Source organism: Heloderma suspectum, chromosome 3 (assembly GCF_057233095.1).
Source record: "Heloderma suspectum isolate Gila_16-S chromosome 3, 16-S_ref, whole genome shotgun sequence".
Taxonomy (NCBI): Eukaryota; Metazoa; Chordata; class Lepidosauria; order Squamata; family Helodermatidae; genus Heloderma; species Heloderma suspectum.
This window is the reverse complement of record NC_139460.1, coordinates 88,607,920-88,635,845: the sequence shown is the minus strand read 5'-3', so window position 1 is coordinate 88,635,845 and position 27,926 is coordinate 88,607,920. Positions and strand designations below refer to the sequence as shown.

Here is a 27,926-nt window from a genome sequence, read left to right as displayed (position 1 = left end):
GTTTTTCTTTAATGACAGCGAATGTGCTGGAAGGAGACTCAATGGAGCAGGACGTGGAGAGCCCTGTTACAATTCTTCCACCAAAGTTGCCCAAACAAGCCAGAGAAGATCTGCCAAAGCACTTAAGCAAAGAATGTACCAAGAGAAAAATCCAGAGGTATGTTAGGAAGGATGGAAAGTGCAACGTCCACCATGGAAACGTGAGAGAGACTTATCGTTACCTGACTGATATCTTCACTACCTTGGTTGATCTCAAGTGGAGATTCAACCTTTTGATATTTGTCATGGTTTATACTGTGACTTGGCTGTTCTTTGGATTCATCTGGTGGCTAATTGCTTACATCCGAGGAGATATGGAGCACATAGGGGATAAGAAATGGACTCCATGCGTCAGTAACCTCAATGGGTTTGTCTCAGCCTTTTTGTTCTCCATAGAGACAGAAACCACCATTGGGTACGGTTATCGGGTGATCACAGACAAATGCCCTGAAGGAATTATCCTGCTTTTAGTTCAGTCGGTTTTAGGATCTATTGTTAATGCTTTCATGGTTGGCTGCATGTTTGTAAAAATATCCCAGCCTAAGAAGAGGGCAGAAACCTTGGTGTTTTCTACCAATGCTGTAATTTCCATGCGAGATGGAAAACTGTGCCTGATGTTCCGAGTTGGGGACCTTAGGAATTCACACATTGTGGAAGCATCAATACGAGCCAAGTTGATCAAGTCTAAACAGACAAAGGAGGGGGAATTTATACCACTCAACCAGACAGATATCAATGTAGGTTATTATACTGGAGACGATCGTCTGTTTTTGGTTTCACCACTGATCATCAGCCATGAAATAAACCAACAGAGTCCTTTCTGGGAGATTTCCAAAGCCCAATTGCCCAAAGAGGAATTAGAAATAGTTGTAATCCTAGAAGGAATGGTGGAAGCAACAGGTAATGTTTCTCATTCTCGTGTTTTCTATAATTTAAACATTTTCATTTTTAAAAGAGAAATTGTGTTGTGAAAGAGGTAAAAATATAACCCTAGGAAAAATGCAAGAAGTTAAACCTCTCAGATTTTCTCAAAGTAAGTCTCCTCATGTCCAAGCTGCCCACAAAAATATAAGACAGACATAAGGTTAATCTTGGAATATTCCTTCTTGCAATTTGATGGCACAAAAAGACTGAAGAAACAAGATGTAGCAAGATTTAGATCTCCCTGAAACATTTTAAGATGACATAGCAAAAAGACTTGGGTCAGGGAGAATAGGTTACTCTATTCTTTCCATAGCGAGGTAGAAGAACCAAAAAAAAACATTTCATTTTTGGCAGCTAACAAGCCCCTTCATTTTCAGATACTGTGATAGTGATCCAGTCCAAAAAAGCTGGGACATTAATTTTCTCCTCCCACCCTATACTAGGGCTAGTATTGTCAAATCTAAATAGTTAAATGATGTGTTTGTATGTTTATAAATCAAGATTGATTAATCTGATCCTAACTTAATTTTTCAGTGTACATTCAGCTTACACTAAGGAAGGTTTCTGTCCAAAAACTCTGCACTGGGGATTGTTCTGAAATGGGGTTGGGGCCTGTTCCATCATGAAATCACAGTCAAACCAGCAAGACAATCATAAATCAAGGGTGTATGTACCTTACATGTAATTACATGCATGTAGAAGATATTTACATACATTTTGTACCCTTCCATTAATAAACAAAGTTAAAATGGCTGAATTATGCTCTTGGATAGACAGCATTACCAAACATATCTATTCCACTTGCCAGGGTTGATTTATGACTTATTAGCTGACTTGACCGTGATTTCATGAGGGGGTACCACCCCTTTCAAAACAGCCCTATCCTGTGCAGAATATTTGGACAGCCACTTTCCTTGGTGAAAGCTGAATGTACCTTGAAAGTTATGTTTAACTGATCTTGATTTATAAGTTGTATAAGCATACAAACACATCGTTTTATTTATATAGATTGGACATGGCTTATATTGGCTCTAGGGGTGGGGATGAGACAATTTGTATCCTGGATTTTGGGGACTCTATAGCTCTCAAAGCACCTGAAAATAAAAGGACACCTTGGTTGCCAGAAGTGAATGGTTTCTTTTTACTTTGCCACTCTCCTAGTCTATCACCCATCACAGTTTGATACTGTGATTCATTGCCCAATGAGGACACATTCTAGGAGAGATTTAGGGCAGCAAAGGAGCCTCTGCTAGTGACAGCATCTCCCAAGGAAGTATGTCTCACACTTTGAGAACTGCTGTGCTGCATTATTTGCTAATGCTCATACCCACCTGGTGTTCATTCTGCCAGGAAAAAACAAACATTCTTTTAACTGCACTTCATCACAGGAATCAGATACGCTTTGCTACAGGCATAAGCACTCAGTCTTATTAGGCTTACAATCCAAAGCATGTTCTGTTTAACTGCCAGCTTGAGTCAATTCAGAAGTTACTTTTCATTCAATCTCTTTTCAAAGAAGCTATCACATTTTCTGAAATACCTATATTTAGCCAGGTGTTGGGGGCATTTTTCCCCATAGTCAGCTAGTGAAATCCCTAAACAAAAGATCTCAGATACAATCTCCACCATGATAAAGACAAAATATTTCAGACAGTAGACCTCGGAAAGACCTCTCCCTTTCCCAAAGCCATGGATAGCTGCTGCCAATCAGACTGTACTGAGCTGGATGAAACTATAGTCTAACTTAGTAGAAGGCAATTACTCTGTAAGACATTATTCCAAGCAAATTCTTTCTACTTTTGGCACACTGTCAATCAGATTGAGTGGGCTGATCCTTGGAGGTGGGGCTAACAGGTAGAGATGGTCCCGTTCTACCTGCTGGCCCCACCCCTTCCGGGCTATTTAAATAGGTGGATTTGATGGCCTGTTGGCCCCTTCTAACGTTATAGCAATAGAAGCCAATGGTGTGAGAGGATGTTTACTTAAAGCCCATAACAGATCTTTATCCTTCTCTTTGCACCCCAAAATATGAAGTAACTGCAATTTTTGACGTACACAGCTAGTACATGTCATGCTTCCATTTCATGGTATCAGAAGAATACTGACTCAATATAAGAAGAGCATAGTGGTGAGAGATTTTTTTTTGATAATCGTCGCTCTCATCCTCAGGAAGATGTGAGCCAACTCCTTCCTCAAAGAAGCTGAGTTTGGTTGGCAATGCAAGCTACTGGTGATGTCAGCAAAACACATACATTAGTAAGCAAGAAATAGCACCAAGTGACCAAAGCCATGCAGAGATATGCCAGCCTAGACATACAGATGGATCTGACATTGCAAAACAGAAGGCATGTGCAGGGCCGCTAGAAGTTGTTCTTTCCAAATGGAAACATTAACAGGCTTTGGGTGCATTAGAAGTGTTTTTCATCAAAAATTCATAAAGGCAGAACACAAGGTAACAATGGCAAAACCAAGGTGCGTTCACAGTAAAAGGAAAGGCAGCCACAAACACTTGTTAAAATGGCAAGGCACAGATGGCCGATAAAGACGGCTATATTGCAAATGCATGCTGGTTTGAGAATGGTAGCAAGGAATCAAAACTGTAAAAAATACAATCATAAATCTACAGCTCAGAGATGGTGATGATTATGATGAACTACAATGATGATCTGGAAAGAGCTCTTTATTGGAAACTAAGATCAACAACAAACTGGTTCACAGCGCCTGGGACACACGAATAAAAATCAAGTTTGCAAGAAAATGCTCTGAGCTCAGTAATGTGGATTACTGAAACCTGTGCATATTTACTTGGGCGTAAGTCTCCAACAGTGTTCAATAGAGCTTATTCTAAAGTGTGTATGTGTGTGCAATTCAAGCCAAGAAACCAAACAATGAGACATATGGAAGATGACAGGTGAGACAGAACGAAAGTAACAAAGCCAGGAGTGGTGGGCATGCCCCATTCCCCTCTCCCCGCTTCCATACTATACACGGCTCTTCCACAGCTGGTACATCCCATCCTGATATATTAGCAAAAAACCAAATAAAAAAAACAGTTTGCAAATCCTGCTTAATAAAAAAGAAATACAGAGCAGATGCAGTTTTGCATTTGACTGAAGGAAAGGCACTCTTTACATGGTGTAAAGCATGCTAATAAACCAAAACACCATTTGACAATACTCACAGCTTGTGGAAACTCTGAGCTTTGGACACTTATAGGCCTTCTACCAATGCAATATGCAAAGGTGTTTGCATAAACACATCCCTGCTTCTTTCCTACCATGCACCCAATGGGGTTTTGGCCTACACCCCACCCCAGTACACCAGACCGCTACGGTTATTATCTGTAGTATGTCAGTGCAGAATTCCCAACCTAATTGGGATGCAAGCATGCCTAATGTTCTTTTGATTATGGTTCTGTGGTACATGAAACTGTATTGGCCCCAGTCTAGGAATCTGGCAGTGCAGAGGGGGGGTTATTAGCAATATAACTTCAGATAGATCTCTGTGCTTGCCACCACCAACTGACCTTCAAAGAAACCAAAGTGCTTTGTAATTCCATAGGTGATAATTTGAACTGTCTGTAGCTGCAGGAGATCATGGACACTGACTGTGTGGATAATGTCATTACATAGTTTAGTCACTAGGAGGCACTGGACTTAGTTGTATCTAGGTGGAGTTAAGAATTTCATATAGCTTTTCTATTGTTTTTGGCAGGAAACAACATAGTTCTTGGCTAGCTTCCTGCCAAATGTGTTCTGTTAGCCTTCCATGACAATGGCCTGGTTCACATGTAATGAGAAGTTACTGAGGGTGAATTTTCCTGTGGGGCTTCTCATCGCAGTGGCAGTAGACTTTCTGAATATTTGAAGATGCACCATAGCTTCTTGTTACAAGCAAACCCAGAAAAGTTGGGTTGTTGGGGTGGTTGACAGGCCACCCACAAACCTAAAACAGCCCATGAGTTCTGGGTGGCTTATCAGCCACCCCAACAACCCACCCTTGCCAAGTTCACATGTCATGAGAAGCCACGGTGGTAGGTGCTTGGATCGCCAACCTGGTGCCTATGGGCTCTGTAACCCACTGTGGCGAATGAGCCATGGTTGGCTGCGATGATTGTGCAAACCAGGTCACTGACTCCCCCCCCCCATGCACACCCAGTCACCCGAACACAGAAACACTACATAACACCAAAAAATATTTACTAAAAATGAAATGTTTACATGTAAGCTTAAAAGAGAGAGACCCAAAATTAATCCTTAGAACACTGTGGCGATATATTCACTTCTTTATACCTAATCATCTAAATCTGTTTGCAATTTCATTTATGTTCCTGACAGATGAGCTGCTCAAGAGTAATGTTTGCAGGAGGGTTTATGGTTACACATAAAGAAGCATGCTCACCAGCTGTGGAAGATGTCTTTGTAAAGCAGTAAACTGTGCACACAGAATGTTATTTAGATACTAAATGAGACTATCAGATAGATTAACACCTTACAAAGATGGCCCCACTCTTAACTATAACCCTGTTGACTGACTGAGTATTGTCCCTTTGGCTCTGTGCTAATAAATGGCTGTATTCATTCTTTATTATTAGAGCTGGGCATACTCTGTGCTTTAAAAAGCCATAGCATTCTAAGTCAAGGTAACGAAAATTCTGCGATCTGCATAGATATTGGGCGGTATCCAAGCTGACACTTGCATTTATGTAAATTGCATTGCACTAGTGCAAGCAACCTCTAGCGTGATACCAATAAAATTGGCAGGCATGATGGGTTTCCCCAGAAACCCATCACACTAGCGAATGTTATTGGCATAGTGCTAGAAGTCCTTTACACTAGCACAATGTAATTTATGTTAGTGCAAGTGTCAACTTGGATACTGCCCTGTACAAGTTAATCACAATTTCAGATTTGCATGATTTATTTCATTTTTGTCATGCAAAGGAACTAGTACAGTATTGGTGACACATGAGCCAACCACCCAGCCTCCACCAGTATCCATATTCTGCACCAGCTAGTTTCTGATCCATCTTTAAAGACAGTCCCACATGCAGTAGTCCAGCCTGTACATCACCAGAGCATGAATATCCAACACAAAATAGGGTAGCAGCTGGCATATAAGCCTAAAATGGTAAAATGTACTCCTGGCCACTGCCAGTGGACTTGTCTGGAAGAGGATGCCTCTTCCCCTTTCTTCCAACCAGTAATATAACCCAGGTTGTCATGTTCTTCCAGATTTAGGTCCACCTGGCATTCATCAGCAGAGCCACAGACTACAGGGGGCTACAGACAAGCCCCCAGAGTTACTGAGGCTGGGAGGCAAACCAGAAGAGGAAACAGTGCGTAGATCTCAATCACCTTCTCCGCTGATGTCACCTCCCACTGCTGAAGTATCCTTTGCTGCACACTATACTTACAATACCCCAGATTCTTCACCACCAGAACACATAACAGGTTTTAGCCAGCTCCAAGACCCACAAGCTACAATAACCCACTCCACTGGTGAGCTCACTATAAAAAACCTCTCTGCCCAGCAAACTGAGCAAGTGAAAGGTAACCATCCAGGACTGTCTTACACAGGCTCGATCATAGCCTCCCACCAACCCACAGCCTTTTCGCCACTCCCCTTCACTTGCACAAGGTGGTCAGATAGGCTCATCCCCCCAAACATACCATGGCTCTCCTCTCACCAAAAGCCCCAGCCTAAAGAGGGTGGGGTCTCTCCCTCATCCCAACTGAAGGGAGTGGCTGATAGAGACAGCCCCCTATGACTCACCTCCTCAGCAGTAATAACCCAGCCATACCAGGCCCAGAATATGCCCCAGTCTCATCTAATAATTGTCCTTCCCCCACCCAAAGTTTCTTTCAGGCATGGATATTAACTATTCTAGCTATTCAGAAATTCTTGGCAGGCTCCCATCTCCACACGTTATTTTTTTCATGTAATTACACAGGTGATCATGAATTGACACACACAGTAGGCAATTGAATGTTACGAAATTCCAGCCATACTCAGAGTTGTGACCCTACATTGTTGTGACCCTAATGTTTCAAACCTGATCTTGAATTGTCAATATTGATAGTATATCATTTTGTGTATCCTATCACTCCAGCCTTCACAACTGCTGCAACATTCTTTAGCATGCTTGAATTACCAGTCTTTAACTCCATCACATGTACAAGTGCATAGCTGTGATTTTGTGTATTGTTATTGTGGTGGTTAATTATTATTTTTTACTATTATAAAGAACATAGAGATCACTTAATTTTGCTACCAAAAATGAAGGCTGCAAATGTGGATATTCTGCTGAAAATATTTTAGAACTGACCAGGAAAAAGTGAAGAGCCTTGTACAATATACCCAGAGTATTAGAATTTTCCACTGACTTAAAGCATCTTTGTACATCTGAAATCCAGACACCACAGGAGGAGTGAATTAATGCAAAAAGATTCAGGTCACCTTTTCAGAGAGAGAGAGAGAGAGAGAGCCCTGTCATTAAAAAAGAAACTAATATAACTCTAATCTCTGACATACAGAAGAGCCAAGCGGAACACATTTCTGCAGTAGCAACTGTGGCATGGACATACCAGCACTGTCTGCTTCAGCACCTAAGATCTGGTCAGGTAGACTGAGCACAGTCATCAGCACCTAGAAATGAATGTGCCCTGGTAGCAGCTGCGGGAAAGGCTAGACCTGGAAGGTGGGGCAGAGCAACCTGAGGGCAGTAGCATGCAGGAGGCTGAGTCAGGGAGCAGAGAGAGGAACACTCCCGCACCAGCTTAAGAGACCTGGGAGCAGTCAGAACTGAGAGTTGGTGGAACCGAGTTGGACCTCACACTGGGAAAGGAAAGATCTCCCCCTGTTGTCCATGACCAACAAAGGAAGAGAGCCCTGGCAGAAGAGGTGGAGGTAGATTGCTGGCTCCGGAGGCTGGAAAGACATCTCCCAGAGGTGGCCAAGCTGAGGGACTTCCATCTAAATGCCAGGCATGGGCCACAGAAGAAGTCTTTCCTGTGTGGCAGCAGGGGGAGTTGAACAGACCAAAGAAGGGACATGAAGAAGGGTTTGAGGACTCTAGGATTATCCCCTCTTCACCAGGAATCTAGGCTCCTCCTGAATAACATAGTATACAGTATCCAACATTGAATCCTGGGCTCGATCTCTATGCCTATTTTTCCATGGACCTACCAGGCCTTTTGATGCATGCTCCCTATAGAATACACTAACACAACTGATTACAAAGATCTTTCATGACATTTGTCTTGTTTGCTATCTATTTATTTTGAGAGGATTGTGATTGTAATCACAATACTCAGGGTGGCTAAAAGTAAAATTAAAATAGGATTTGAAAACCTAGGATGGAAAATCCTAGTCAGTGATTGTGAGCATAAGGAGATGGATATGGAATTCATGCATCTCCCACTGGGGGGAGACACAAATCTCTCTCTCTCTCTTTCTCTCTCTCTCTCTCTCTCTCACACACACACACACACACACACACTTAAAAAAAAAAGAGTACAGCAAGTTATGGCAGAAACTGGAACTACAAGAACATTTGAACATTGGCTTTTTGCCACATGTTTTCTCAGTTCAACCCCTCTGTTCCCCACCTGGCACACCTGCCTCCTCCCCTTCCATCAGAGCCCCAGCCCAGAAAAATGCACTGTGTGTGTGTGTGTGTGAAGAAGTAGAGAAGGGGCTGGGATGGGAGAGAAAAAGAGCATCACTAGGGGCTGGGAGGATGAAGAAATAGCGAGATGAAGGGTGGGGAGAAACAGCAAGTCTAGAAACTGGGAGGAAGGGATGGAGGAGGAAATAGTAAGAGAAAGAGCAAGGCTAGAGGCTAGGAGGGGGAGAAACAGCAAGAGAAAGAGGTGGGGGAAAGAAACAGTGAGCCTAAAGACTTGGAGGGCGGGGGAAATGGCAAGGGAAAGGGGTAGAGGCAAGAGAAAGAGCAAGGCTAGAGGCTAGGAGTGGAAAGCGAGAGAGCACGCAAAGGGGAAGGGTCTCTGTGGATGGAAGAAGGTTAGGCAAGGCCAGGAAGCAAGTCTGTCCTTCTCTTCCTGCCCACCAAAACAGCTGATCAGCAACAGGAAGAAGAATCTGGCACCGTAATGTTTTTTCACATGTTTTTATTTAATTTTTTTTTTTTAAGAGGGCAGGGAGTGGAGAGCTTAGCGGGTGACATTCGAGATCCCCGTGGGTACCACATTGGGGATTCCTGTGGTCATCTTTATATTACCAAAGGTAGAGATTAATTTTTGGTGATACACTATGTACAGAGTCAATAGACTCCAAATTGGGTAGCATTACCTAGTGGTTAGAGGGCATGTAACTGCCACTGCCGCCGCCGCTGCCGCCGCCACCACCACCAAAATAAAGTCACATCTCTAGGTGGTAACAAATAATTTCCCTCTGGTTTAAAGATCCCTCTCCTGGATGGGTAAACACAGTATTCTCCAAAGAACACAAAATGGAAGGTAGCAATATTGGTTCATAAAAAATAATAATGCAAAGCCATAGTGTAGTAAAACCTTCAGCCAAACTCATTAAATTGTACTCGGATTTTATTCTGACTTGCCATCAAGAACATTTTCCCTTCACAAAATAAGGTTGCACTCATTTCAAGCACAGCTCAAAGGTGAGCAGAACCCATTTTGCTTGACAAGTTACTCCAGATAAGAAACAATTGAAGTATTTAAAAGACAGAGCAAGACAATAAGTTCTGTTTGATTGTCACAGAGGCTTGGCTCTGAACTTTTCCTGATATTCCCATTCAATATCAGAAAAATATGTTTTCCTGATATTAAATGGGATGTTTATTTAAGTTTATACAATTAAAAAAACTGATTTCTTAAAAAAAACAATTATTTATTTTGCTTAATGTCATCTAAATTCTATATTTGTTTCTGGATTCTTATCAATTTACCTTGTGAACCCTCTTGGATAGGAAGTGGAAATAATCAAAGCTGAACCAGAAAATAAATCTGTAATTTCAATCAAGATAATATTTAGTGGGGATTGAATTGTAACTACCTGGTTTATTTACCGTTGCCATCTATTTGTTTCTATATTAATGTTTTAATTTCCTTGTTTTAGAAAAAAATGTAAATCTGTGGTTTCTTTATAGAATCATTGTAAATGCTTCCCATTGTTGCTTGCAAGCAAGCACGCTCTCTCTCCCTCTCCACACACACACACACACATACACACAAACACACACAGATGTGGAAGGAGGATTCATGGGGAGGGGGACTTACCTAATTATTGTAAAGGGTTAGCCCAACCTAGTATCTTTCATCTTGGGGTCTCTGTATTTTACATTTGACTTGTGTTAGGTTAACAGAAAACAACAGAAATGTTTAGAAAATTAAGTTTCACTAGCGTGCTCCAGAGTAGAAAAAATTACCCATTTTACAAATGCTTAATTCCTTGTTAATATGCCACATACATGCAAGTTATATGTTTTGTGCTTGTGGCTCATTGTACTAGTCTGGCCTATAGTAGATGGACGGTAGTGGCCTCATATCATCGACGTGAGCCTAACTATTTCTTAGATTAGAATTCCAACACTCCGCGTGTGTGCATGCGTGTGCACTGTATCAATGTTAATCTAACTTAAGACTATTCATTTCAGTTGGTCTACTCTAAGCAGGACTAACAACAGATACAATACTGTGGGGGGGGAGTATATATATGTGTACACACGCACACACATACGTATGACACAGACATACTAGTGTGGCCACTTATGAATTGTCAAAAAAGAGGAAATGCATCACCAAAAAATAGCACTGATTTGCATAACATTTCCATATTGTAATATATATGCATAGAGGCAAATTTAGAAATAAATTATTATAATTTAAAAAGAAATACAGTACAGCTCACCTTAGTATGGAAGGCTGTGACCAGGTGACCTGTGTGCCTTGTCAGTCTGCTGTCCAGGTGCTGCTGATGGGCAATTTCAACACCCAGTTCTTCCGATGGTTCTTTAAACTGGACTTGGACAGCCTTTTGAAAAGAGGATGGCTTCAAATAGAGGACAGTCTTCTAGCAAATCTTCAGATAGAGGACTCTCATCTGTAAAATAGGACACATGGCCACCCTAACACACACATGTGTTATGTACACACACACATGCACACTCACAATATGAAGCTCTATGTTGTATGAAAGATGGCTTGTATGGAAGATGGCTAGAATTTAAGAATATCATCATCTATAAATAAGAAGCAGCTGCTATTTCTGTAAGTTATATCATCCAGCACAGAAGAGAAAAATCTCCACTGTGTTGCAGTCTGTCCACAGATCTGCACTTTTGCAGAACAAATGCTGACTGAGTGTGTGAAATGCCTTCATTCTAATTTGGTAGCTTCCAGACACCATTTTTATTTGGCCTAGCTGTAACTAAGCTCCCAGACTGTAGCATGACAATGAATTAAGCCCTAGACTTATTGTTGATGATACCTTTATAATCCAAAACCCAGCCTTTCAAGAAGAGAACAGTAAATGTGCTAGAAAAACAATCTTAAAAAAAGTATAGCATTCCTTTTCCTTCTACATCACATCCACCTTAATCGTCTTACACCCACATAATTGGCTCGACTTCAATGACACTGTCTCCTGCGCTAGCTTAAGAAACTGTTACATATTTCCATGATAACTGAAAATGAACAATTTTCAAGTCAGGTTGTTAAATTCCACATACTTAGAACAGTGTGTGGGTGTTGTATGGATTGGCACATAGGAATGATGAAGACATCCCTCAGCCTGCTCACACACACACACAATTCTAAGGATTCATAGACTTGCATAAACACTTTTTCTACATAACAGTCTTACCTAAGGACTTCACCATCAAGTCAGGTTTTTTCATCTCCCCTATTCCCTTCCCTCCAACCTGCTTTTTGTAACATCTTGCATGATGAAGAGATCCAGAGATCTCCAAAGCTTGCACATTTTTGTGGTCTTTTGGTTGGCCTAATAAAGGCATTACACTAATATAGATTTAGTTAAGGAAGTTATACATGACACCAACACCTTATGATCCATCATTTCAAAAGCTACTAAAAAATTCAACATGATCAATAGGATGCAATTACCCCGACTGATCTCTAGACAAAGATATCCAGGTATGCCTGAAGCTGGAACATAGGCCCAATACTTACCTTATGCCAGTAGGGTTGGAGATGCAGCAACCACATTAGGATCAGCAACATCGTTTCTTCCAATGCTACTGTTTCCAGCCTCATCCAAGGAGTGACTACATTTTGAACATTACCAGCAGTTGTGCGGGAGCAATCCCATCATGACTGTCACTGTGTGGGCACTGTTTTAACGAATCCTGGTCTGTTAATTTTATTGGCTTAGATCCTAAGTGGCCCTTACATGAACAGAAGGCTCCATCTATTCATGGAAGGAACTTCAATCCAGCAGGAGCTATCACTGGCAAAAGGCGGGAGGCGACTTTCATCCATTCCTCCTTACTCCTGAAACCTGCAGCACCGCTTCCTGTGCTGTTCCGGAGAGGCCCCCATCCCTCCAGAGCAGATATTGGGTGGTGGTGGAGGGCAGAAGAGAACATCAGAACATAATAAGAGCCCTGCTGGATCAGACCAAGGGTCCAACAGTGTTCTGTTCACACAGTGGCCAACCAGCTGAACATGGGAAACCCTCGAGCAGGACATGAATGCAAGAGCGCCCCCCTGCCTGTGTTCCCCAGCAACTGGTGTACATAGGCATACTGCCTCTGACATTGGATGTAGCATATAGCCATCAGGACTAGTAGTAATTTTGTAGACAACGTTTTTGTAATTGGAATATATTAGACGTTAGCAATAGTGTGGGGAAAAATCCATCCAAAGGATATCTTACAAGACTGGTACCAAAACATTTTCATTGCTTTGTTCACTGAATCTCACCACACTGCACTTCAGTATCTCATGGTAATTTGTTGTTCAGTTTCACCATATGCTTATTATAGCCTGATCTATCCATCATATCCCACTTACTCTCTTGCAACAATGCCTTCACTGTCCCATGGCCTCTCTGAAGTCTGCTAATTGTCTCCTCACTGATGACAGTTATGATTTTTTCACTTCCCTTCAGATGAAAAAGGTAATTTTCATGTTATGATAATTCAGCCTGCTTCATGAAGTATTGGAAAAGGCCAAACGATCTCTGTGGTAAAGTTCAGAGAATGTGAAGTAATTATTTTGGCCAGACCCAAACTGGAGATCCAAAAGAAGAACCCCATCATCATCTTTCTGTGTCTTATTAGCCACCGAGGGTTCCTGCAGTGCTGCAGGCACAGCATCCATGAAACTCAACGCCAGTATTAAATTAAATTATATGGGACACATTCACATTCAGAGATAAACTTCAACCACCTAGCAATAAGCACCCACTGCTACTCACTGTGTGGCTGTGATATCACAGAATGTTCATAATTATTCTCCTAACAAGGGAAACTGTCAACAACAGAACGTTCAGAGAAAATCCCACGACAAAGAACTTGGGATCATCCTGTGAAAGTGATTGTCAGTTTCCCCTTATAATGTAAAAAGCAGCCTTTTTTAATCACAGTGAGGATCTTTTAATCAAAGAACAATGCTTTAATCAATTAACCACACCAATCAATTGATTAAATCTCGCAGCCCTATTATTCTCACATAGCAGTGACAGGATAATGTCAGGATAGTGAAAAATAGACAAGTTCAGCCATGGGTTGAGTGTGCCAACCCATATATCAACACATCCCAAATTAGCATTGCTTTGGCAACTGTAATAAAAGCACCAAGAAAGAAACTATGTAATTGCTTGGCTTATGTTGTCATTAAGAACAATGCTGTCTGGAGCTGGGTTGTAAGGTGCTGCAGTTCTGCAGCAAACAGAGCAAAATTAAGGAAACCACAAGAAACACTACCTAGAAAAACTGGGTGAAGTTTTCTCTTATGCCTTCTTCATTAAATACTACTAGTAATAAACCCCCCATACACACACACACACACACATGCACACAGCTCAATTTAGAATGAGTGTAGAAAGTATGATTTTAAAAAATGAATCAGAAAAAAAACTGTTCCCCTACAAATGTTCAACCCCAGAGACCTCTAGACAGGCCCTAGAGGTCTCTGTAACTCCAAGACCACCCCAAGCCGCCCTGTGGTCATCCCTTTCCCTGAAACATCCCTGATGGAGGCTGCTAGGAACGCCAGGAAGCAGGGGAACTTGTGGTGGGTCAGTGTCATCAGTAACAAGAAACATCACTTGAATTCTGATGGAGAAATCAAGACCAAAGACTACACTAACAACATATAGTATACCTGGGCAAGAAGAATGGAATCACTTGATTCCCAATTAGTTTTACACCACCACTCCTAATCTATATATTATCTATAACTCCCACATAAAATATCAGATGGTGATGGATCTCACCATTCCATACATCACAGCAACCATCTGAAACAGCTTTCATAACTTTTGTCTGTTGCCTTTCAACTTCTCTTGCTTTGAAATTACAAATTATTTTGAACTGTTGTACTGAAGCCAAAGTGACAGAAACAGGAGGCCTGAGTCCAAGCCAGAAGGTGAAATCAGTTATTATTGCGGGGGGCAGGAGGGAGGACTGAATTACTGCCAGAGAGCGGGAGAGAAGATGAGACAAAATTCAAGACAGCAGTGATACTAAAGGGTTTTGTCAGATAAAAAGAAAACAAGGAAGGAGGAAAAGGGTAGGAGGGAACCCCAATCAAATTTTCACTAGGGGTAGAGGGGATTAAGACCCCTGCCCCACCTCCCTAGCACCTGCACACATGCACAGTAAGGTGGCCGCTTATGCATCACCAAAAAAGGGGAAATGCATCACTAAATAAGAGGACAAAAGAAGACACCAATTTTCATAGCATTTGCATGTACGAATTTACATGTATCAGTACACATTCAAAAATAATAACTACAATGTAAATAGAAACACAATTTCATTGTAGGGAAGACTGTGACCAGGCAAAAGACTCTGTGCCTACCTGTTCAGTCTGCTGTCCAGGTCCTCTCTGTTGATGGGCCATTTCCAGGCCCCTCCCTGCTCTCCCTTATGATTCTTGATCTTTAAACTGGACTTGGATGGGACAGCCCTGCAAACAGATGACACCTTCAAACAGAGGACAGTCCTCTGTAAAAGAGGACATGTGGCCTGCTTAACAAGCAGAACCCAGGGACATGTGTGACTAGCTCCTTTCACAATATTGCATTGCATCCTTATCAAAGGCAATCACCCAATGGCAGCGCTAGGAAAAAACATCTAGGAGATACACAGAATGGGCAAAATGCATTGGGGGGCAGCCTTAACCCATATGTTAGATTTCTGAAGACAAAATAACAGTATATTTCACATTAATCCTCCCTAAACATGTTTTCTCTGAAGTCTTATTGGTGTTTATGGCATTAACCTTCAAGTAAACATGATTAAGATTGTATTATTATTATTATTATTATTATTATTATTTTAAAAAATTACAGTAGTCAAAGGGGTCCAGCAATTGTGCTAATGTCTGGGGGGGGGGCTGTTTTCCCCCCTTCACCCTCTTTCCTGATGATGCCTGTTAAGCCACTTGGGAAGCAAAACTGGCATTGAACCCGAGTTTTGAGTTGCTTCACCTGCTGATGGAGGATCAGATAATACAACACAGTTGGACAAAGCACAATGAACTCAAACGATACTGGGTGAACTCAGATGTAATTTCAGCAAAGGCTCCACATTTCTGCATTCCTTCCCTTTCCTCTAACTAGTTGCACATTTTCATCCAATGTAAAAGTCAAACTCCACCCATCTCAGTACCTGGGCCTTGTGGGAGATGGCCAAGCTTAAAGCCAGCTTGTGGCACACACAGCTAGAAATGCCTAAGGTGCCCAGTCCAGTGTTGCTGGCTGCAAGAGTTCTTATGCTGTCATAATGAGGGCTATTTGCATACTGTGCTCTTGCCATTGGCTCAGTCACCATCAGGGCTGGCTCCAAGTTTGAGGGGGCTCCCCTCTGGAGGGGCCTCCTCTTCCCTCAGTGCAGTGCCAGCTCCAGCTGTTTGTGGGCCCTTGGGCAAGACACCCTCACTTGGGCTCCTCCCTCAGTGAGTCTGCCTTCTCACCGCAGGGTAGAACAAGCAGGGTACAATGGTGAAGAAGAGGAGAAACCCCAGAGGGCTCTTCTCAGGGGGCTTCTCAGGGGGCTCCCCTTTAGCAGGGGCCCAACGATGCCTACCCTTGATGCTTGCCCTCCCTCAGTGAGCCCTGGCAATAGCAGGTGACTGGGAGCCATCATTTTAATTTCCCATGATGCCAACAACAAACTTACTCCAGGACACTGTGGGGACTTTAAATAGCACCTGATGCTGATCAGGAATATATACTGGGAGGGGGGAGCAGACATCAGTGATGGGCTCTGCTTGGGTGTTGGGGGGCCCACTGGCTGCCTCAGAATGTTATATGCTGACTCTAGGTTTGGATACCACACAGAGAATTTGCAGAATTCTACATGCTGAGGATTTTGTCTTCCATTTAAAATGGCAAAAGCACATTTGTAGCCCTTAAGATACTAATTCAGGATTCAAGATAGGCTTGAAAGTGTGTGGCAATTTATGGTGAAATCTCAGGAAAGTGGTGGGAAAATGTGAGCAGGAAGAGCTGCTACATTCCCCCCGTTGCTACTCAGTTTTGGAGGCAAAACGGAAACTTCTCCACGAAGAACTTTGACTCTCTCTCTCTCTCTCTCTCTCTCTCTCTCTCAGTCTCTCTCTCTCTGGTGGGAGGGAGGAATGGGTGGTTGGGGAGATTTCTTAAAGTGTTCATAGGGTCAGAGGCTTAGGCTGTCCATGTGTCCTATGTTACAGAGGACAATCCTCTACTTGAAGGGTTATCTGAAGGCATCTTCCATTTGAAGGGCTATCGGGTGCAAGCCCAATTAAAAGAGAAAGAGCCATCAGAAAGGAGAGCAGGGAGGAGCCTTGAAATGGCCCACCAGCAGTTCACACTTGGGCAACGGAGCAGGCACACAGGTTACCTGCTCACAGACTTCCCAACTATGCGGGTGAGATGCATAATTTAAACTACAGAAATGATGTTCAAATGTGCATCTAGACACATCAATTTGCATATGCAAATGTTAAGCAAATCTGTGCCCTCTTTTGCCCTCTCCTTTGGCCATGTGTAAGTGGTCTCCATCCTTGGCACTGCCAGCAAGGCAGTGGCAGTTCCCTCACTGCCTTCCCTAGTGTACACTCGATAATCTCTAGCAGCTATAGCTCGTAGGGGAAGCTGGGTAGCGAGTAGAGAAGTTGTCTTTCAGAGAATCTTATCCATCGCTGATCTTCTGAGTCAGGAGCCCCTAGGAAGCTGTTGAGAATTCCCCTGAACACAGTTTGAAAATTGCACTAAGATCTTCCCCTCCCCACTTTTTCTCTCCCCCCCCCCACTTTCCTTCTCTTCCTTTGCTTACGCCTCCCCTTGCTCCACCACCCCAGGGAACTCTGCTTCCTGAGAAGTGTTGCTCTGTACAATCATTTCTGAACGCATGCCTATTTTGTGGTTCATTTCCCTCTCTTTAGAGCTGCCGTGCATGTTCCCATTGAACGGCCTGACTGACCCCACTAAATGGCAGATTTTGCCGCTTGCCATGTATCCAGACGATCTGGGGCGGAAGAGCACATCTTTGCTTTACGCTACATTTCCAGACATCATGTCTCATTAACATCTGTCTGGCTGAACAAAGCACTTTGCTGCACAGAACTGGCAAAAGCCGGGCATGGCTACAGCCGTGTCCTGAACTACAAGCACAAATGGGAACAGCCACTACATGGCAGTGAGCTGAGGCTACTTCTCAGGCTGAAGCATCATGAGCTATTTGATCTGCGGCAGCTACTTAAAATGTAACTGCTCCCCATGTACAGCTTCAGACACAATGCAGACTCCCATCTGTAAGATATCATACCACTGATTCTTGGTTAACCCTCCATTCACCAGGTGTATCACACATGTACAAAAAATTCTACTGCAGCTGAAGCTACCTACCATTTCAGCCTTGCCCAACATGGCACCCTCCAGATGTGTTGGACTGCAACCCCATCATCCCCGCCAGCATGGCCATGCTGCTGGGGATGATGGGAGTTATAGACCAATGAAAACAAACCAACGCCTTTAATAGTGGCCAGTTCCAGAAATGTTACATATAATTTCTACCTAATTAAACAAATGTCCTGGGCATTTTAAGCTTTTTAACTTTTGTTGATCTGTTGCACTGCTTTTGTTGTCCAGTTCTATAGATTTGCTGGTTTTCAGCTTATTTCATGAGTTATTTTATGGTGGTTTTAATATTTTATTGTCAGCCACCCTGATAATGCATTTGTACGGTGGGGTATACATTGAAAGAATGTATAAATAACTGTGACACAGCTAAGCTGAAAAAAACTTTGAAGTGAAGAGTGCTATCATCTCCCTTCTTCTTTGCATATTTCCTAGCTGATATTTGAATATATATTTTTAAATTGAGTTTACAAATGACAGGCCAAGACAACAAACTGAAGGTGTAAGATACATTATGGCTGAGCTGAAACAACTTACCCATTTTTCTGTTCATTCTTGCCATGTTATAAAAAATGTGCTACATTTTCGCCTCTCTCTTTTTTGACAAATTGATATGGTGATGAAATCATGTGTCATCATATCACAATTTCACAATCTCTGATTCACTGTCTTGGTCCACAAGGCTTTGTTTACCATGCAACAGTAATTTGTTGTTCAGTCGTTCAGTCGTGTCCGACTCTTCGTGACCCCATGGACCATAGCACGCCAGGCCTTCCTGTCCTGCGCTCTCTCCCGGAGCGTGCTCAAGTTCATATTCATTGCATCGGTGATGCTATCTAGCCATCTCATCCTCTGCCATCCCCTTCTCCTTTTGCCTTCAGTCTTTCCCAGCATCAGGGTCTTTTCCAGAGAGTTTTCTCTTCGCATTAGGTGGCCAAAATATTTCAGCTTCAGCTTCAGTATCTGTCCTTCCAGTGAGCACTCAGGGTTGATTTCCTTTAGGATTGACTGATTTGACCTCCTTGCAGTCCAGGGGACTCGTAAGAGTCTTCTCCAGCACCACAGTTCGAAAGCATCGATTCTTCGGTGCTCAGCCTTCCTTATAGTCCAGCTCTCACAGCCATACATTACTACTGGGAAAACCACAACTATGCTAAGCAGCAGCAGGTAACTTCAGAACATCACAGAGTATTATTGTCTGCATAATATAACATGACATTATTCACAGAAGTTATTGTCAGCCACGGAGACTTTGGAGGTGATAACAAATGCACCTGCTCCTTGACACAAACTAGTGGTGGCTACACCACCTTCCATCAGCAACCACGTTTGACACACAAATTTGGAGTAATATTTTTTAAAGGGAACATTAGATTTTTGCAAAAATAAATAAAATTAGCACCCCTGAAAGAGGGCCTTTATGTCAAAATGAAAAGATTACAAAAAATTCAGCATAGCACTAACAGAAATAGACATAATTTCTCTTATGGCAGCTAAGCCTGTTCTTAGCACTCTTCTGTGTCTAGGGCTTTTAAAGGACCATTAGCTCACCACATAGAAAGAACAGTTCCCACTTCTTGTCCTTTTTACTGCTTTTTTTTTTCACTGCTCTAAATCTCATCCTGAATATGTGAACCAGAAGCTCTGATTGTCTGTTTGTCCCACTGCCAGCATTTCAAACAACTTGGTTCAAGAGAAGATAAAACTTTGGTTTATCCTATAAGGCAGGCCCAGGACATTTTGCTGACTGATGCAGAATAGCAAATGTCCTCTCCCACTCCCCACAAATCAAGGCACATAGTACCCTAGGCTGGCCAAACTTACATTGGCACCTGAGGCATAAAATCCCACAAGCACCTGTCCCTAGCAGTAAAAATAAATAACAACAAATTAAGTAACTAACCATTTAGCTGCCCTTTCAAGAAACCCAAAACCAGCTGCCTTAGGTAACCACATCTCTTTGTCTAATATTAGAGCTGGCCTAGTACCAAATGCAACGTTTTCCTCCACACGATTGCATTAGGAGCAATTTTTGTTGTTCAGTCGTTCAGTCGTGTCCGACTCTTCGTGACCCCATGGACCATAGCACGCCAGGCCTTCCTGTCCTGCACTCTCTCCCGGAGTGTGCTCAAGTTCATATTCATTGCATCGGTGATACTATCTAGCCATCTCATCCTCTGCCGTCCCCTTCTCCTTTTGCCTTCAGTCTTTCCCAGCATCAGGGTCTTTTCCAGAGAGTTTTCTCTTCGCATTAGGTGGCCAAAATATTTCAGCTTCAGCTTCAGTATCTGTCCTTCCAGTGAGCACTCAGGGTTGATTTCCTTTAGGATTGACTGATTTGACCTCCTTGCAGTCCAGGGGACTCGTAAGAGTCTTCTCCAGCACCACAGTTCGAAAGCATCAATTCTTCGGCGCTCAGCCTTCCTTATAGTCCAGCTCTCACAGCCATACATTACTACTGGGAAAACCATAGGTTTGATTAGACAGACCTTTGTCGGCAAGGTGATGTCTCTTCTTCTTACTATGCTGTCTAGGTTTGCCATAGCTTTCCTCCCAAGGAGCAAGCGTCTTTTAATTTCATGGCTACAGTCACCATCTGCGGTGATCTTGGAGCCCAGGAAAGTAAAATCTGTCACTGCTTCCATTTCTTCCCCTTCTATATGCCAGGAAGTGATGCCAGGAAGATGCCATGATCTTTGTTTTTTTAATGTTGAGTTTCAAACCAGCTTTTGCACTCTCCTCTTTCACCCTCAACAACAGACTCTTTAGATCCTCTTCGCTTTCTGCCATTAGGGTGGTATCATCTGCATATCGGAAGGTATACACCTTCTGACCTGAGAGGCTCATCTTCCGGCATCATCTCTTTTAGCCTCGTGATACGTTCCATGGGGTTTTCTTGGCAAGAATACTGGAGTGGGTTGCCATTTCCTGCTCCAGTGGACCACATTTTGTCAGAACTCTCTGCCATGACCTGTCCGTCTTGGGTAGCCCTGCATGGCATAGCTTATGGCTTCACTGAGTTACGCAAGCCCCTTCGCCACAACAAGGCAGTGATCCATGAAGAGGCTAGGAGCAATACATATGGGGTATTAGGAGCAATACATATGGGGAATGATGTGTCAGAATTCAAAATCCACATGGAGTTTTCAAGAAAGAAGCAAAGGGAACCTTTCTGAACATTCCACATTGTTGTGCAACAATTTATCCGAAGACAATTTTTGGTAACATGCGGTTCAAGAGAAATGGTGACCCAGGAGTGATATGCCGATCACTCCCATAAAACAAAAATGTAAATGCGAGGAGCCATTCTGATGTATATGCCACAAGGGCAAAGTTGGCCCCTTGAGGCTGATTGGTATCAGTAGTCTCTCTCAGATGCTGTCAGCTGAACTTCAACAATAGACACATATACAGAAACAGAAGGTTCAGCTGGAAGAAAAATCTTTCACTGCCTGCTCTCTGTTGCGATCTAAGCTACTACAAAGAGACATTCCAGCATTACAAACCAGAGTCCCATCTGCCAACTAGATAAAGGTTATACTTCCCCTATCACAGGCATGGGGAACCTCAGGCCTGCAGTACAATTTGGCCCACCAGGCTGGACTATCCAGCCTGCAGGGCCTCAGCTGAGGCCCTTCTCCCTCCCAGAAGCCCCAACCCTTCCAAAAGCCCAGAGCCATGGAGGCTATCAGAGGCTGGGGAAGGAGGCAGGGAGAGGAATCACAGATCAGAGTTAAGAGGGTTTCTCCTCGCTTAGCATGCCAAGAATTAGAAGCAGGCACAATTCATTATACTACATAGCTCTAATGGTTATCTCCAGAACGTTGTTACATAAAACAGCAAATAGTAATAATGGGTTGCTATGATGGTTATTTGTCATTTTAATTATATTGTATTTATATTGTTGTGGAATAGTTTTAATCATACGAACATATGCCACCCCAGAATTCCACCTCACCACAGCCCCAATCGGGTTTACTGCCCACCCACCTCATGCCAGCTATTTCTTAAAAAAAAAAAAAAAATCAGTCACGAGTGGCCATGACAAATGTCATGTCTAGTTTTGCCTTTTCCTTGCCAAGTTCTTTTTAGTTCTTTTCCTTGCCAAGATGATTCTGAATGTTTAGGTTGCCTGTCCATTGATAAATATGACATCACTATGAGTTCTTCCAAAGGGACATCTTCTAGTACTACCAGTCAAAAACATTGTGAATCTTCTGACTTGGTTCACATGACATGACAACCCATAGTGGGTTGTTCCCCTTGTTCGTTTCAGGGTGGCTTGTCATGCCACTCTGAAACATCCAAACCCAGCACAGTTTCCTAGTGTGGTTTGTTAATCATGCACAAGACACCCTGAGAACCCATGGCTTGGGTTGAGTTCTTCAGGGTAGCTTGTTTTCAGCGTGGTTGGTCATGATGTGTGAACATGGCAGATGGTAGGTTCGTATGATTGTGGAAGGAAAATAAACCATGGCAGCTTATTATCCCTCCCAGCACATGCCAGTCATGAGCCACGTAATTACCCTCACCAGACATGGGTTGTCATGACATCCGAATCTGGCAAGGGTGGGTGGCTGGGGTCATTTACAAACCACCCTGAAACCCTAGAATGAGCCACGAGTTTCAGGGTGGTTTGTAAACCAACCCAGCCACCCATCCTGGCCAGGTTCGGACTTCATGACAATTCATGCCCAGTGAGGGTAATTATGCTAATTGGGCTGCTTGCAAACAGCATGTGCAGGAAAGGAAAATAAGCCACCATGGTGTATTTTCCCTCTGTGATCGTGCGAACCCAGTCAGAGTGACTTATGCATGGCTTGTTGGAAAAGGCTACAGAACTGCCTGGCAAGAGCATCAAAAAACCTGGTTGCTCCTCACAATCTCACTAGTGCCATCTCCCACCTCCATCCTCCCTCACCATCCACCCCTCCAAATTTAACATTATTTTTTTCACCATTGGGGAGATTTGTGCAAATTCGAAGTAACTACTGTGCTTTAGCAAATTTGTGCAAATCTCCCTGGAGGTGAAAAAAAAAGTTACCTTTGCACAAATCTCCCCAAAGGTCAAAAACATAACTTTCAATATGCACACATCTCCCTGAAAGCAGGGGGAAAACCTACAAAAAAACTCTACTCTAGTAAACTTCTAATGGAGTAGGCTGCTGAGGCTATGTCACAAAGACAGCAGGCATGAGACCAAGGGGAAAACAAATAATGGCATGCTGTAGAGTGCCTGATCGTCTTTTGGGAGTAATATGGGTTAGGGATCAACCCCCCACCCCCCCCACTATGGCTCATTTTCAGCATGGCTTATTGTGATGTATGAACTGGCCCATCACGTCTTTCCCTTCTTAATGCATTTTTTGTGGAAAGAAAAAAGTCAAAAGAAGTGGTGGGAGAACACGGAAGGGTTACAAGTGGAAGATGTCAATGTCATCTGGACCCTCCCCATTCCTACCTCCAGTAAACTTCTGTGAATGAGGCAGAACAATTACACAAAAACCTTGTCTGGCAGCACCCTATATCTCAGGTAGGGATGTACAAATTTTGTAAAATCTGTTATGTCACTATTTTGTGAATTGTTAGGTGCCTTTCATTCCACTGTCCGCTCATTAGCGGGATCAATTTTCTTCCAGTTTCCTGAATTTGTGCCAATTTGCACTGGCGCAAATTTGCACTTGCACAAATTTGCACTTGCAAAAATGTTCAAATCCCCCCAAATGTGCCAGTCCCCCCAAAATGTGCATATTCATGCTTTATCTTATGGGGGCAATGTGCATTTTTGGCCTGTATTTTTTTAATTTCATATATTTTTCTATGACTAAATTTGCATAAAATTCCAGAAAGTAAAAACTCAATCAGCAAATCCACAGAATCCATGAGATTTGGGAAAAGCTGGTCTGCTGTGGAATCCATGGGTCAGATTCATAGAAGTCCAAACTTATTTGATTCCACTGCAGATTTCTCCAACATCCCTGATCTCAGGTATAAGAAAAGTCTGAGCAAGCATTTTTCCACTTGCTCTTCCTTAGGTTAGGTAATTCTTGGGTACATTATTATTTTGCAGTAATTTTGAAACAACAAATAATACAACAAAGTATTTTGATTTCTATCCCATCCAGAGACCCCAAGATGGGATAGGAACCAAACTGATACATTAATATTTTATCAGAGAGCATTTTCTCATCTCTGTTTGAAAGTAAGTGATGGATAATGAAGACCTCGCGAAGTTAAACACCTTAGCCATTTGAGAACAGGCAGAAAGGATAACTAAAGCAGCAATCCTATGGCCACTAGACACTGTCTAGAGAGCCATAGGGTTTTTTGGTTTCTGAGAACCAGGGTTGGAGCCTTCCTATGCATCGCATGGCCTCCCCCCACCCTTCTGCTCCAAAGCTCTCCAGCTAGACAGGTGAAATTGCTTGTCTAGCCAAAAATGCAGGGCGGCCAGAGCATGGAGGTGAGGATCGCCTCTGTGCTCTGGCCATCCTGCATTGGATAGTCATCAGCCTCCAAGTTCGGAGGCTGATGACTATCTCCATAGGATTGTGCCCTAAGTTAACATAGTGCCAAATTTTAAAAAATGTAACCTGAACTGGAACAAAAATGCACTTAATATGCAATTTTGAAACGATGTAGTTGTTTGTTTTTTGCATTTCTATGCCACTCAATAGCCGAAGCTCTTGATGGTTAACAAAACAAGACTTAAAACCATAAAATACAACATAATAAAACATTATATAAAAACATTATAAATTCTAAAATGGAATAAAATGAGAATAAAAACCAAGGTAAAAGCCAGCAGCAGTGTAAAAATCTTAAAACACATTAACACTATTTTTTTAAAAAAAACGAAGGACTAAAAAGCCTGGGAGAATAAAAAGGTCTTCACCTGGTGCTGAAAATACAACAGCATAGGCACCAGGTGAAACTCTCTGGGGAGCGCATTCCACAACCAGCCACCATTGAAAAGGTCCTCTCCTTAGTAGCCACCCACCTCATCTCATTTGGTGAGGGCACCTGGAGAAGGGTCTTAAGCCCCGGGCCGGTACATATGGGAGGAGCCAATCCTTCAGGTAACTTGGCCCCAAGCCATTTGGGGCTGTAGAAGTTAATACCAGCACTTTGAATTGGGCATGGAAACAGACTGGCAGCTAGTGCAGATCACAAAGCACGGGTGCAATATGATCATATTGCAGTCCCGGCCCTGTTAACAATCTCCCTGCCCTATTTTGGACCAGCTGAAGTTTCTGGACCATTTTCAAAGGCAGCCCCACGTATAACACATTGCAGTAATCCAAGCGAGAGGGTACCATAGCATGGATAACTGTAACTAAGCTCTGTCCAGATATAGTCATAGTTGGTACATCAGCCTAAGCTGATACAAGGTGCTCCGTGCCACCCAGGTTACCTGTGTCTCTAGTGACAATGCTGGATCCAAGAGCACCCCCAAACTGTGAACTTGATCCTTTCAGTGGAGTGCAGGTTGAACACCACTCAGCCGGGCAGACAAACCACCCATTAACAGTACCTTTATCTTGATACCACAGTAAAATGCAGGTGGGAGAAATAAAATAAAATTGGCCTGCTGGATTGTATATTAGGTTATCATTTTTGTACACTAGTAGATCTTCAGTGTAGCAAACATTTTACTTGCTTATCTAGCTCAATGTTCCTGTCAACTGTAGCTATGTGTACAGTAACTGTGTACAGTACTACTCTTGGGAGTCCTCAATGCTTCTAATTTCTCTCTTCTTTCTTCCCAGGGATGACATGCCAAGCCCGAAGTTCTTATGTTGCCAGTGAGATCCTGTGGGGTTATCGTTTTACACCTGTCCTCACCCTAGAGGATGGATTTTATGAAGTTGATTACAATAACTTTCACGAAACATACGAGACCAACACACCATCTTATAGTGCCAAAGAACTGGCAGAGATGGCTAGTCGAGCAGAATTACCCCTCACTTGGTCTGTGTCCAGCCAGTTAGACCAGCATGCCATAATGGATACTGAAGAAGAGGCCAAGAGCCATGAAGAACAAACTGAAAGGAATGGTGATGTGGCCAACTTAGAGAATGAGTCCAAAGTTTAGAACTTAGGATAGGAAAGAAAACCACAAATTGTCCTTTAAAAGGGGGAAGAAGGCAAGACATTTAAGGTCTGAAATGCCTGACTGCTCATAAGAGAAAGATTTGGGTTAAAGCTGCAATGTCCCTTCTTCTACTATGTAATCTCTTACCATTGTTCTGCTTTTCAACTGGAAAAACCAGTGTTCTCATACACAGGTATCTGGTTTGGGGTTGGGGTTGGGGTTTTTTTTTAAGAAAAAGGGGCAGACATTCATTAACCTGGGCCAAACACAAATGGAGTGACTGTAAGTAATATTCATTCATGTCCTGAGCTTTAACTCCAGCTTTTTTATATATTCCCCCGAGACAGTTTTGAATGAGATGCCTGCATTGCAGCTTTAAGACCCAAGGTGAACAGAGAGATCTGCAGTTCAATGAGATACTGTACATATGCCTTATGTAATTACTTTCTCTTTCAGTTTAGTAATAAACCCAGCATGTAAAAAAGTACTATAGTGAAGAACCTCTAAATAATGTATATATGTGTGCAATTAATGTAGGTTTAGATATATAATTTAGAAAATAATAGGATGCAAAAAAATATAGCCCACCATGGAGAAGGCATTATAGTTCTAATACCAGAAGTTTATTAGAGTTTGTTTGGCACCCTTATATAACTGCCCCATTAATGCATGCCATTTTCCTCATTGTACCAGACTGGCAGCTATTTAGAGTACCTCACTCTTTTCTTAAGCGATGATTTAGTTAACTCTAAAAAGCCATACGTCTGGGGGGCGGGGGGGGGGGAGGACAGAGAAATTACAACATGATTCCTGATATACTGTGAAACTGTTTACAAAATGACCCCATCCTTCATAATGTTATATGGTGAAACCATTTATGGTTATTTGGGCAGGGCAGCTAGAATTTAACTGTGGCTGATTCTTGCCAAAGGCAAGGATTTCTTTGTATAGCATTTGTCTACAACAGTTGTATATTGGGCTGCTACCCTTTTAAGTGCAATACCTTGGGAAACTTTTTGGTTTTCAAAAACATTCAGTTAAAAAACTGTGTAGTTTGATAAATAGATGACAGACAGACAGACAGAATAGACAGACAGACAGACCTATATAAGCCATGGAATTTTTTTGAATGTTATACATAGTTCAGCAGAGAACATCTTCAGCTGAAGTTCTGTGTGAAAGAAAACAATTGAATTTCAGCTGAATGTCACTATCATAATACGTACTTCATATGTCTTGAATATTCCCCAAATAACATTGCACCAGTGGGTAATCCTTAGAAAGGCATCTCTCATGAGATACCAGCATGCCAGCCTTGCACCCATGTCATTTCTGTGATGTCAGTTGAGCACAATTTGTAGGCCTCATTCTGCCATCTTTACTTATAATGAGTAGTGCCTTAAGTGCTTTCCCGAGTCACGTTCTCCCAATGGTTGACAGCTGCCAATAAGTAGACACAATGTCTATATAGCATCCCTACCCATAATGCCACCAGTGCACATAATTCAAGCTGAACTATCTAATGCACGGGTGGGCAACTTGTGGCCCTCAGATATTTTTGCCTGCAACTTCCATCATCACTCATCATCAGCTATGCTGGCTAAGGATGATGGGAATTGTAGGCCAAAAGTTCTGGAGGGCCACAAGTTGCCCGTCCCTGGAACAAAATGGCTAATTTGTCCCAGTCACTGAATGTGCAAGGTAGACATCTCCAATCTGGTTCTCTAAAGACATTTTGGACTACAACTCCCAGCATTTCTTACAATTGGCTACACTGGCTGGGACTGAAGGGAGT

General features: G+C 42.6%; 1 protein-coding gene across 1 annotated transcript; it reads left to right on the top strand.

Moving 5' to 3' along the window:
• The first annotated feature begins 26 nt into the window (after window positions 1-26).
• KCNJ6 (potassium inwardly rectifying channel subfamily J member 6) lies at window positions 27-26,131 on the top strand. Its single transcript, XM_084841722.1, has 2 exons — window positions 27-939; window positions 25,806-26,131. The coding sequence occupies exons 1-2, from the start codon at window positions 42-44 to the stop codon at window positions 26,129-26,131; spliced, it is 1,224 nt and encodes a 407-aa protein (XP_084697848.1). The 5' UTR covers window positions 27-41.
• Window positions 26,132-27,926: the final 1,795 nt, after the last annotated feature.